The 13,710-nt window shown below is 34.4% G+C and overlaps 1 protein-coding gene across 3 annotated transcripts in view; it reads left to right on the top strand.

The window, feature by feature from the left end:
* The window catches only part of LOC137387193 (protein arginine N-methyltransferase 7-like), a 55,583-nt gene that overhangs the window by 26,200 nt on the left and 15,673 nt on the right, over positions 1 to 13,710 (top strand). For all 3 annotated transcript variants that reach the window (XM_068073519.1, XM_068073521.1, XM_068073520.1), the window contains 2 exons: positions 236 to 399; positions 1,633 to 1,763. In XM_068073519.1, coding sequence (XP_067929620.1) covers positions 236 to 399; positions 1,633 to 1,763 — 295 coding nt within the window. The remainder of the gene's footprint in view (positions 1 to 235; positions 400 to 1,632; positions 1,764 to 13,710) is intronic.

Below are 13,710 nucleotides of genomic sequence, written 5' to 3'. Positions count from 1 at the left end.
ATATCATATCATCTTTTGATTGGCAGTGGTTTTCTCGAGTTTGAATATATGAAAATGTGTGTCATGAAAAACATAACTGCTGTCAAAGTCGAGAATAAATTTTTAAGCTTGAAATTTGGTGTCAATTTATCAACTTATACACCAGAATTTATGGTATTACCCTTACTAAGAAATTACATAAGCCTGTATAACTCTCAGACATGATGCAATCAAGAGTGTAGCGGACATTTTGCAGAGGTCAAGAGAGAAATCAGATGATCGTCTTGAACAGCACTCTCTTTGGGAGTATCCGTGCAAGGCGCTTGGTCCTCTAAAGACAATACTAGAATTTGACTTTAAACAGACATGCCATGAGGCTGATCATGTGATCTCTCATACCGGCATTTTCCCTATAGAATGGTGAGGAATCTCTTTTAAGACCTCTACTATGCATCCTCTTGTCCATTCCATCCTGCATTCGCCTCATACTACACATTGTACTTCTCCAAGGCAAGCATAAAAATTCATTGGGTACGAGATAATTACAAGGTTTCTCTACAACAACCTTTTGAAAGTTTCATTTAGATTCTGCGTAAGATACTTGACCACGAATAGCAGCTAGTCCCCATTTGATAACTCTCATATATGATTGTCGACAGCAACCTAAATCAGTGAACTCTACACATGAGGCTCATTTGACTTGTCGCAATAGAACATGGGCAGTCTTACTAGCACACCTGTACTTGTTCAGTTCATTTTTATCACGAAAAACAAAATATCGTAAAACCTTCATTTGAACGCCATAGCACTCAATTTTTCAACTCTTCCCCTATAGTGGCGCTTTATTAGAGGTGACATTCAAATAAAGGGTAGTGTTGTATTTTTCAAATAGCTCATCAGAATTTCGCGAAGATACAATTAGCTCTTTCACAGGCGAAGCGAATTTTGCCTATATTTTGCACTCTCTTTCGGCGAAGCACTATTAACTCTTTTAGACGCAAGAATTCTGCTGTAACTTACCTCCAACTTGTCGTAGATCTTTAAATAAATATGCATTGGGAAGCTGAAAAATATCTCTACCAGTTGCTATCTATTGCTGCCAAATTGACCTACGATGAGTTTAAGCTATTTTTCCCCTAGACATCTGGTCTACTGTAGAGTATAGGCATTTGGTCTACTGTAGAGTATAGACATCTGATATACTGTAGAGTATCGGTATTTAGTCCACTGTAGAATATAGACATCTGGCCCACTATAGAGTATAGACATCTGGTCTACTGTAGAGTATCCACATTTGGTCTACTGTAGAGTATAGACATCTGATCTACTGTAGAGTATAGACATTTGGTCTGCTGTAGATTATTATAGAAATCTGATCTACTGTAGAGTATAAACATCTGGTCTACTGTAGAGTATAGACATCTGGTATGCTATAGTGATTATTTTATATATGCAAAAGAATGGCTTCTATCATATTTCTGTTGAGCAGTTAAGTCTTCAGTGTACAAGCATTGATGCACTTTATTAAACAAGAATATTCAGGTATTTGAGGTTTATTAAGGTTCTCCTTCAATTGTTTTTCCTTCAACTGGTGTCTCTCCATCTGTCATTTGGAATATGTGGCGTAAACCTCGTGTGCAAATCTCTTTCCAGCAAGGGTGAATGGAATGGAGTTGCCCTCTGGATGATCTACAATCTAGACGGTGAGAACTCAGTTTCATTTGGAGTTGAGGGAGACTGCAAGGTCGGATCATACCCCAGTTGGAATATGGAGCGTAAACAAGGTAAAAACACCAGTTACCACTTATCTACATGAACTGGCTCATTTTGAAACCTGCCTGAATATCCAGAGGCCATCCAAAGGTCATTCGTGCACTCCAAATTCAGTTTTTTAACATCTTATATATCATACACATTTGAGTTCAAATAGGAAATTTCAGATCTTTTTTGCTTCCAATGCTAAACAAAAATTTGTAATCAAAACGCTGCGGTAAATTAGGGAAAACTGACTGAACGACTCGGTTGTCAACTCAGTCGCTCTCTCTCTCTCTCGTGTTACCTTTAGTGTTCAGCCGCTGTATGCAGATGTTTTTGTTGTGATTCCGGTACACAAGATGGCATCGCAGCCAATTACTAAGGTAGTCACGATCAGTCTGACAGTTCTATAGTCTATAGTCTTGTCTAATTGTTTCGGTGGCTGAACAATCAAGGAATAAAATTTAGACAGAACAAACTGATAAAGATGAGGAGATGACTCTTCTCTCTACATAGAAAAAATACCAACTCATTTTCAACATTTCCACTTCCTATTTAATGTATTGCCCTTCTTTATACACTTCGCACTATTACGTTTGTTTGCCAAATTGGTGGTAATTTACCCGGTGAATATATCTTTAAACCGCTGAGGCTGTAAACATGTTGTTGTTTTATACTTGCATCACAAGGATATCCCAAAAAACAAGCAATTCTAAAGTGGGTCACGTAAAATTGCTCACTAAATAGGAGGAAAAATGAGTTGAAAAGGCTGAGCAACAGAACCAGAAGCGTTTCAGCAATGAAACCTGGAGGTCAGAAAATGTACTGGTTTGAAGTTGACTCTTAGATAAATAAATGGATAGATAAATAGATACATATATAGATAGATATATAGACTGACTGATAGATATATAGATATATATATATATATATATGTATATATGTATATAGATATATATATATATATATATATATATGTATATAGATAGATATATATATTTATTATTTGTATTTCAGCTATTGAGGCTTCAATAGCCGAAACAGTACTGTCTGTAGCATGAGTATATATATACAGTCAAACATGGATAACTCGAACTTCACGGGACCGAGAGAAAGTGTTTGAATTATCAGAGCGTTCAAGTTATCAGAGCACTGTCACAAGTCCATGTATTTACTTATTTATTAGTAGATACATGTACATATACAAACTATAATATAAATCAAAAGCACAAATGGCTTGTTTCAAATTAAATGCTTCTAATGTAAAGTTTAAAACGTATTTATCAAAAAGTATAGAGATTTTTCTATCACTTGAGATTGATTTGCTGTTTGAGGTGATGTTATTGCCATGACGTTTTTTTAGATTGACATTGGCAAAACGTGATCGTTGTTGAAATGCTCAAAAGAAAAGACATCTTTTTCTTTTGAGCGTTTTACCCACGATCAATTTTGCTGATTTTTCTTGAAGTTTATGCAAAGATTACCTTTCTTTACCTGGGATTCGTTAAGAGCAACACTCCGAGGCAGTTCAATTAGAAGTTTTACGAGGTTTTACGGTACATTGTATATCATTCACGCTTTTCGAATGGATACTTATTGAATGTACACACGTACTCTGTGTTTAGGTCAAACGATGAATAGTTTTTCAAGCTGAGACAACGTATACGTTTAATTACAACAATTTTTAAGACGTTTTAAACATTCAACATTCCGACGTTGATTCAACACGGAATCAACGTCGGAAAACTATTCATCATTTGACCTAAACAGAATACATGTACGTTCAATAAGTATCTATTCAAAAAGCGTGAGTGATGGAGTGATATACAATGTACCGTAAAACCTCGTAAAACTTCTAATTGAACTGCCTCGGAGTGTTGCTCTTAACGAATACCACTTTCCTTGCTTCCAAAGGGCGATCGCTAAGCGGATGTTTGGTATAAATCAAATTTCACCAAACCTTTAGAAAAGTCGTTGACAAAAATATTTTGCCGATAGTGGTAATAATGACGCTTATGAATTACTTTAAGATGAGGTTTACCTCTATGGCTTGGAATAAAGTGATTTTCTAAAGCGATAACAACTGTTTCGGTAGCCGTTGGGCAAAAAAAAGTTCGAGTTAACAGCGTTGAGTTCGAGTTATCTATAGCAATTTATCATTACGTGGGAACGGACCAAAGAAACTGTTCGAATTAACCATGTGTTTGAGCTATCCGTGGGCGAGTTATCCATGTTTGACTGTATATATAAAATTGTTTCCTCACCCCGGTTAACCCATATGGGTGATGATTTCTGCTCCAACTCGGGTCTCCTACCAGAGACCTGGGAGTTTGAGCACTCGCCTCAAGATCTTAGCTGTTCCCAGCTAAGATCAATATATATATATATATACTAGCTGTGCTACCCGCCGTTGCCGGGTAATAAAAAAGTTTGGACAAAAAATGGATTTTTATTTAACATGTAACAACATTTACTATTCTAACTTTCAAACTACATATCATGAGCGAAGTGTTTTGTGTAGTTTAAATAAGTTAAGAAAAAAATGAAAACAGCTGTAAAGGTTTTAAAACTTTTTCAAACAACTGTAACTTTTAAGCTGTTAGCCTGGCACATTACCAATAGAAAATTGGAGTAAGCTGCTAGGCTTCTAGGTAGATAGATATATAGATAGATATATAGATAGATATATAGATAGATATGAACTTTACTATCACCGACTCAATGCTGTTCAAAGCAAATTAGATCATGAGACTAAAGATAGAATGAAAATAAACACCCCATGCGTATTAAAGTGTATGAGGTGTCACAAAGTTCACTATAATTCTGTTGCTAAAATGATGAAGTAAATAGTATTAGTATTACCGCTGCTGTAAATACTTTAGTAGCGTTCTGTTGTAGTTATAAACAGACAGTTGATAGGATTTATTGTCCCAAAATCTAAATAATGTTGAAGCAATTTCACATGATAGACTCTGAGCTACTTTTACAATCATTACCTAGATGCATAAGAGCGGCTTACCTGAAATAACTACAACAAATGGGTAATGAACCGAATCTAATATTTTTATGGTTTTCATTTCAACAAAAGAGTTATCTACCTCCAACTTAAACCATATATTGCATTGTTTTTGACCGAAGACAGTTAGATTATTACAGCAATATGAGTAATGGAACAAAATTGATTTATCTATTTTTGAAAAAAGTTGATAGCTCTTAAAGTCTAAATATAGTTTGGGCTTAAAAGTTTAGGTAGTCGTATCTCAGTTTGCCCACACTTGCTTAATTCTGGTAGTACTACAGTTGCCATGACAACAGCCTAATCACTTGAGCCAGCATAAATGGAGTGAATTTAAGGTGGAAGACCTCAAAGAATTCTCCTAGGTATTGCGCAATATGTAAAATATTTTGCTCTAAAAACAACAACAACATGAAAAAGCGCTTGCTCCTTTACACAACTGACAAGTTAAGCAGGTGGTGATGGCATCAATATCGGTACCTACATGGAGCTCAAATATCTCTTCCTAAATACCTATAAAACTTCAGACACAAATTTACTATAGGTCATAGCAGTCATATCTCAGCATATCAGTCATAGCTTATAAAATTAAAGTGTTTATGTAATATACTGTAAACTTGGTGCTTGCCTTACACTAATAATTAAGTTAATATGCTTTTGAAATATTCTTGTCACTTGTTATTAGCTAAATTAGCTAACTAGCTAACTAACTAACTAACAATGGATAGTCAATAGTAAGATAGTTAATAGCGGTAAAGCTAACACTAAAAAGACGCTAACTAATTTCTTTTTTAACAAAATTAATATAAAGATTATATCATTTCTGAATTATAATGTTTTTATTTTTACATGAAATTGAATAGTATTTTTTAAATATAATATCTAACAAGACTTGATGCTTTTTATATATATTGTATTACATTCATTTTCTATTAGATTTTAAATTACCGTTTATATTTACTAGAAATTCCACTGTCATACAGCCCACGACCAAAGTGATATTGGAAAAAAGAAAGGGTACTGATGCTTGAGAAATGCAATATTAGCAGTCAAATGGCACTGCAGTGCAATAGGATAACTGCAATGGTAGCTGTAATGTACTGGGTGTGGGTGTTATTATATACAACCAACAGCAATAATGAAAGGAAAAGATTATATGTTTATATTTCTCCCCCAGCAATAGGAGAAATGCAATATTGGCCAATATTAGAGGTAAAATGCACTGATATTATTAGAATAACCAATATTATTAATATAGTAATAATAGAAAACCAATGCACAATTTTGTTTACATTTCAAAATGTCATAGCTAACAATATCAAGAAGTGATATTTATATAGATTTTTAGAAAATCTATTTAAAAAAGTGTTTGGTCATAACAAACAGCAATAATGAAAGGAAAAGATTATATGTTTATATCTCTCCCGCTGCAATAGGAGAAATGCAATATTAGAAGTAAAATGCACTGATATTATTAGAATAACCAATATTATTAATATAGTAATACAGTACTAATAGAAAACCAATGAGCAAGTTTGTTTACATTTAAAAACGTCATAGCTAACAATATCAAAAAGTATCAAAAAGAATATCCAAACTTAGTAATAGTAATACAGTAATAATAGAAAACCAATGCACAATTTTGTTTACATTTCAAAACGTCATAGCTAACAATATCAAGAAGTATCAAGAGTAATATCCAAACTTATAATTAAATATTGTAATCTCATAAGAATCGTTAGAAAAAATATCGTCATTACCTTTACTTACACTGCGTTGGACATCAGTTAGAATACCAAAGTACTCGAATGTTTCTAAAAAGTCAGATGCTTTGAAATCGGCAAAGATGAAACGATTTCAGTACTCCTACGTTAGTGACAGAAACCGTCGACAATGCCATAGACTGGCGAAATGTGCACGTAATTTTTTCGCGAAATGCGCACGACTTAATCGTTCTATTCTCTGTCGCCTGCCGTTTTAATTTCCGGTCTTAACTTTTATTAAACCAAGCTTTTCAAGCGTTTTGTGACAATTGTCGTTCTAATAAATCTGTCTATTTGTGTATAATCCGATCAGATGGGTAAGTTTTTAGAGAATTTTGATAATTTACAAAGACTTGGTAACATATTTAAATAGGCCTATATGTGTTTTGTATCGTTATTATACTTTAACTAATCTACAAAAACGATGGTTAAATTTGTTGATGAAATTTTAATACAAGGGTTCGTCTCATTGTTGATGAATAATTTTCGTAAGTTGTGTGCACATGCATTTATCATAAAACTCCCAAACTTCGCATCTGCTCATTTGGTCGTGGGATTATCTAAATAGTTATCTATATATATTTCTCAAAGTATCTGTTTATGTGTGTTCCTTGAGCTATAGCTATTGAAATCGTGGAATAAAAAATCCGTACTGAAAATGATTTCAACTTGGAGCCTCCCATTCACCAGTCCGACACAATACCCATTAGTCCACAGATGTTGGATTGTTAGCTAGCTGATATATGTAAAGTATACGTAGACCTCAACGAAAGAACGATCAATGTCACATTTTCTCAAAATACTAGATTTATCTTCTCTTGAATAGTTCTGGCCACAAAGTTTAGTCTCTGTGACCAAGTTTCAGCAAAAATGATCAAGGTCCAGAGATATTCTTGCTTAAAATAAACTAGCTCTTTGCAAAAATGATCAATGTCCAAGGGCTACACAGCAACAATGATCATTTTCCAGTCATGTGTTTACTTTCAGCCAATAGCAACGCATATTTGAGGATTTCCAACTTATAACGATCGTTTTTTTTTTCGGACGTTCGAACAATGTAGTGTTATTATGGCTTTCTTAAGTACCTCTCAAGTTAGAAAACAGAGAATTGCTCATGCTGATTATTGTAGATTTTTCTATAAAATTACCCTAAACAATGAAGCAAATTTAAATTTTTGTTTGAGAATTTCCAACCTGAAAACAAACATTTTTGTGTAAGTTTTCAAGTGCCGCCCGTGTTACCAAACAGATAATTACGTATGTTGATGACATTATTGCTAATTCAGATTCAGTTTTTCATGATTACACAGACAACTCAAGTAGCAGCCATAGACCTATTAACCTATTAATATATACCTGTTAACCTATTAACTAATGTATAGTAACTATAGTTAATAGGTCTATGGTAGCAGCACCGACTTTAATGGTGGTGAAATAAATAGTTGTGTAAGAATAAAAAAAGCATTGTTGAGTATTGCTTTAGCTTTGTGGCGATCGTAGCTTCACATAGCTTTAAAGATGCACAAAGTGTAGATACATTGAATTTTTTTCATGGCACTATTTGTTAACAAGTGTGCAAAAATAAAATATTTAACAAAAACGTTCTAGATAGAGGTTCAAGTTGAAAAACATTTGTATACATATCATGAAGCAAAATCTGCAACTTTCAGCAAAATGGCTGGCAGTAGGACAATAGCTAAATTTGTACATGAATGGCAGTGAAAGTGTTAATAACTTGATACAATGAACACAGGCAGCGGGAGTGAAAGTGTTAATAACTTGATACAATGGACAGAGGCAGTGGGAGTAAAGGGGGATATCGGAAGAGTACGAATAAGCACAAAAGAAGTGTGTGTGCAAAAGCTTATAGTGTAATGCAAAACAAAATATTGCAGTTTTTCTAGGACACATTAAAAAAAGTTGTTGTTGTAGTATTGTGACATGTTCATTTTTGTTTGGTTGAAATTTGGATGGTAGAAACCCCATATTTTACTGCAATATAGCGTTTAAAATTAGAATATTATAACATTGTAACATTATCACCTAATAAAACATAATGCGTAGAGAGTTGTCAATGATTTCCAAAGTAAATCGATCAATGTCCGTGTAGTGGTTTTAACTTAGGCCATGTTGTGCCACCCTAAATTATGTCTACCGCTTCTTTGTTGATCACAATGCCAGGTAACATCTTTACTGACCACCAGCTAAAAGGTTTCTTTGATATAAGTTATAATTCTTTCCAAAAAAAGTTTGTAAACTTAAAAATGGCTATATCTCAATTTTGAACAATTGTGACATTGATCGTTCTTCTATTAAAGTCTTCATATATATATATATATATATATATATATATATATATATATATATATATACAAGTAAATGATTGTCATTAGTAAGCTTACTAAATTTTTCATTGGCAATGTGCGAGACTAATAGCAAGTGGTAGGCAACTCTTGTTCTAATTGTTTAAGCTGATTTTTATTACCCGGGCAACTGCTACCGTAGGCTTAAAAACCAGACTCTCTACCATTGAGCCATAGAAGACGTAATAATCTAAGCCATTATCATTTATCCTATAGAGGTATGCACACGCTAATTATTTTACTACTGCACCCACGCGTTACGATGCCCCTGTAGAGAAGTATTTTTTGCAATATTCAATTACTATATTTGGGGTCAAGGCCAATTCTTCTCACGCAGACATTTATAGGAAGAGTTTCCACATTCTCCCACCGTTTGGTCAGACAGACAGTACGATATCTCATTTTTACATTTGTATCAGTATCGAAAGGTACCAGTATCGTCATATTTGAAGTTTTGGTGGATAGCTTCTGGTGGAACGGTAATCTTTTTTATACACACACACACTTCTATGCAAGAATTGTTATTATTAATTCAATATAGTCAGGATTTTTATTTTGTTTTCTCAGTTCGTATTAATTGTATCATTACCGAATCATCTTTTATTGTAATCCTAGCAAAACAGACTTAATTTAGCTATTACTTGCCAGTAATTTCACATTTACATCTAAACTCTTTTATAGTTGTTTTGTTTTGCCTAATTTATTTGACCTACACAGAACATTTGCTTCATGATATGAAGTTTAAAAGTTAGAATGGCAAATGTTGTTATATGTTAAATACAAATAAATTTTTTTGCAAAGACTTTTTTATTACTTGGGCAACGCCAAGTGGTACCAGCTAGTTATATTATAAATATGAAATAATATTATTAATACCAGTTATATTATTAATTAATGTCAATAGCACAACACCACATTAAAATATTACCTAGGCTTAGATTATAACAGCTGTTAGTACATATTCATTTTTCATACTGTTTCAAATGTTAGCTATCAACAATTTAATCAGTCACAAGCTAATTTTTAGTTAGTGGAATCGGTATAAAAATATATAATATAGATATAAAAATAAATTTTTAAGTGTTATTCAATAAATATAAATAAATTTATTGACTGCACCATGTACATGTTGATGCAATTTTATTTGAATTAATCCTCTTTTATTTAATAATGGATATGGTGTTAATTTCTATACATCGACTAAGCAATAATGTTTTACTTAGATGAGTTTAGGAATAAAGTACAATAATAGTTATGCAGTCTACCTTGTATAATATGCTAGTAGTGCAGCTAGCAAGGGCCATTTCAAATGGACCTTTAAGAAAAGTGCCACCTAAACTGAAAGAAGGTAAAAGTTACCAAAAGCTTCACAAAAAACAGAAAGAATAAGCCAAAAACGACAGTGTAGTAATTATTATTACAATATGACTGAGGAGAAAAGACAAGCTGAGAGATGAAGAATGCAAATATCAAAACATTGTACTATATTCCTGCAAGTCAGTAAACATAGGATGTCACACCATGCTGTGCTACCGAGTTTATTAGTGTCTTATGACTATCATTTTGTCCTTGTATCGCATGTACTTGCATCTCGAGACGTCACAAAATTGTCTATGTATCATAAACCAATAGCCAGTTTGAAATTTTTATATACTTTTAGATAGCTAGGATGTTGTATTCTGATATTCTAAAATTTAAAGTTTGAAACACTGAAAAATTTACCAAATTATGCAAGATTCTCGTAATAAAAAATCTTACCCATATGTGAAGGTTTTGCTTTGCATTACATAAGACATTCCATATAACGTAAAGTGTCAAGTCGGTGCAAGTTCTCAAATCTAATTTGAATAATGAGAGTCCCGCAGATAGCCTTAAAAATATTGTTTTCTCTTCTGTCACATTTGGGAGAGAAAACGACGTATAGCAGGTCTCTGTTATGTATATATACTAGCTGTGCTACCCGGCGTTGCTCGGGTAATAGAAAAGTAGTGAGAGTTGCTCGCTATTAGCCTGCGCGCTATTAGCCAGTACATTTAATAATGTGAGCAACAGCTTCTCGTGATGTTAGGCTATGACCCGCGTCGTACGCAAAGCAGTTAGGTATTTGCTCTCATATAATGACATATATTGGCAAGCTAGCAATTCGGTTTCTGTAGTTTAGTGGGTAAGGCGTCAGACTGGTGAACGGCAGGTCTGAGATCGAATTTTCTTCGGTATGGAATCTTCATTCCAAGATTTTAAGATCTATAGTCAGGCAATCAAACCTACGAATACACATACGACGACCAACTTTGAGAAATATATAGTATATATATAATGTAAATTTATAGATATATATAATATATATTTCTATTTCTAGGTCTTTGTTATATATATGAAAAAAAATTGTTTCCTAACCCCGGTAACCCATATGGGTGGTAATTTCTGCTCTAACTCGGGTCTCCTACCACAGACCTTGGAGTTTGAGCACTCGCCTCAAGATCTTAGCTGTTCCCATTAGCGCACTTTTTTGCAACTCACCTGAGTTAATTGCTGTCGGTATCTAGGCAAGCCACATTTTATGCGCCGGTGTTATTGCGCCCAGTGCCCCAATGACTACTGGAATTACAGTTGTCCTTACATCTCAGCATTTTTCAATCTCTTCTCCAAAAGGGAGATATTTCTCTACCTTTTCTTTTTTTTTGCTGACTATATTGTAGTTATTGGGTACTGGGGGTATTGGTTATTGCAGTTATTGGGTATTGCTATATCTATTATAGTAGCCCTCTTGTTCTCCTTGTCCACCACCACTATATCTGGTTGGTTTGCTAGGACATGCTTATCAGTCCGGATGTAGAAGTCCCAGAGGCTCTTAGCGCGGTCATTTTCATTGACCTTACCAGTAGCTTCCCACCAGTGTTGTGGTTTATTAAGGCCATACTCATCACATAGACTTCTATACACAACACCTGTGACACGATTATGCCGCTCAGTGTATGCGCTTCCTGCTAGCTGCTTGCATCCACTGATGATGTGTTGGCTGGTCTCAGGTGCATCTTTGCAGTCTGCATCTAGGATCGTCTCTAGTGTGATAGATTTTTATTTGGAGTTGCCTTGTTGGGAGCACTTGCTCCTGGGCTGCCATGAGTAGCGACTCTGTATTGGCCGTTAGGTTTCCTTTGTTCAGCCACATATATGTCTGGTGAAGATCGCCAACCTGAGATATTTGTCGGTGGTAAGCACCATGAAGAGGTTTCATGTGCCAGTCAATTTCCTCATCATCAGGGTGAAGCTCCATTGTCAGAGCAGCCGATTGAAATTCAGCTAGCAACTTATCTGAAGTGGCCATGGAGGCTGCATAGGCTTTGACGCTTTGTTCTTCTTTCACTGTCTGCTGTACACCTTTGAGTCCCCTACCGTCATCTTTCCTATCGAGATACAATCTAGTAGTATCAGATTTTGGGTGGAGTTCTCCATGCATGGTCAGCAGTTTACGAGTTGCTATATCTGTTTCCTTGATGGCTTCCTTAGTCCACTTTATTATGCCTGCTGGATATCTTATTACTGGCAGTGCGTAGGTATTTATTGTCATGACTTGATTCCTGGCATTGAGCTGGCTGTATATATATAACAAAGACCTAGATATATATATCAATAACAGATACCTGCTATACATCGTTTTTTCTCCCAAATGCGACAGAAGAGAAGATAATATTTTTAATGCTACCTGTGGGACTCTCATTATTCAAATCAGATTTGAGAACATACATATATAGATGTACTAGTTCCCTTGCAGTGTAGCGTGCTGGGAGACATAAGTAGGTGCATAATTATTCAGAAATTCATAAATGCGGTCGATTGGTGCAGGTGTTAGATTGTTGGTCGACCGCGCTGAATGTCACGAGTTGGAGTCTCGTTGAAGGTAATCTTTTATCCTAACCTTAAGGACCCTAACCTAATGGCTTAAGACAAATAGACAGACAAACGCCGCTTTTACAGTAGTAAATCTGTATTTTTGTTTTACTTTATTTTAGACATCCAGTATTTTCTATTTTTTGCAGCATTGACGCTGCTGTTTAGAATGGGAAAAAATTGATTTAAATTGACATCGGAGGTGTGCGCTTCCTTTAACTTCGCTTCCTTAATGTAAAATCGCTGTAATCATGAACCCTAAACTAAGAGAAAGTGATATAAAAAGAGAAAAGTTGTCGATACATACCAACAGTACCACGGTTATTGTACAATCATTCAATTAAAAAGTGAAGTTTAGTTTTTTCATATTTGAAAGGCAAACATGGGTGAGTTTGAGATGATCTTAGACTGAACGGATTAGGTTATTCGCACGTATTTTACAGTTCATATAATGTAGAATTCCTATATGTAAACAGTAAACAGTCTCGAAAAGTATTATCGACGTTGTAGGAGTGTACTGTATAATGATGGCTTGGTGTTTGCAATAAGGTAAAAAATTTTCTGTAAAATTTTTACTGATTAAAGAAATTTTAAAATAGTAAAAGCCGAGGCCTGTTACCGTATTGCATGTCCTTCACATAACAATACACACACATGTGATGATGTTCTGACTCCTTGAATAACTTGAGCACTTATCTATTTCTATAGTCCGCTTCACTTCTGTTTTTGTTTTGATCTCACATCAACAAGAAACTGTTCCGATATTCTATTCTTGCATAAAGTGGTATAAAGTGTATATCGAGGAATCTTACTATTTATTGGCTTACTCAGTGACGTTATAATCAATATATGTTCAACCTAGATTGTAATACATTTTGATGTGATTTTTTGATTCTAAAGCTTATTCGAGACAGGTTAAAGGGCAATGGGGTTTGTGTTTAAA

Source organism: Watersipora subatra, chromosome 2 (assembly GCF_963576615.1).
Source record: "Watersipora subatra chromosome 2, tzWatSuba1.1, whole genome shotgun sequence".
NCBI lineage: Eukaryota > Metazoa > Bryozoa > Gymnolaemata > Cheilostomatida > Watersiporidae > Watersipora > Watersipora subatra.
Note: the sequence above shows the minus strand (reverse complement) of the source record. Positions and strands in the feature narration are given on the sequence as shown.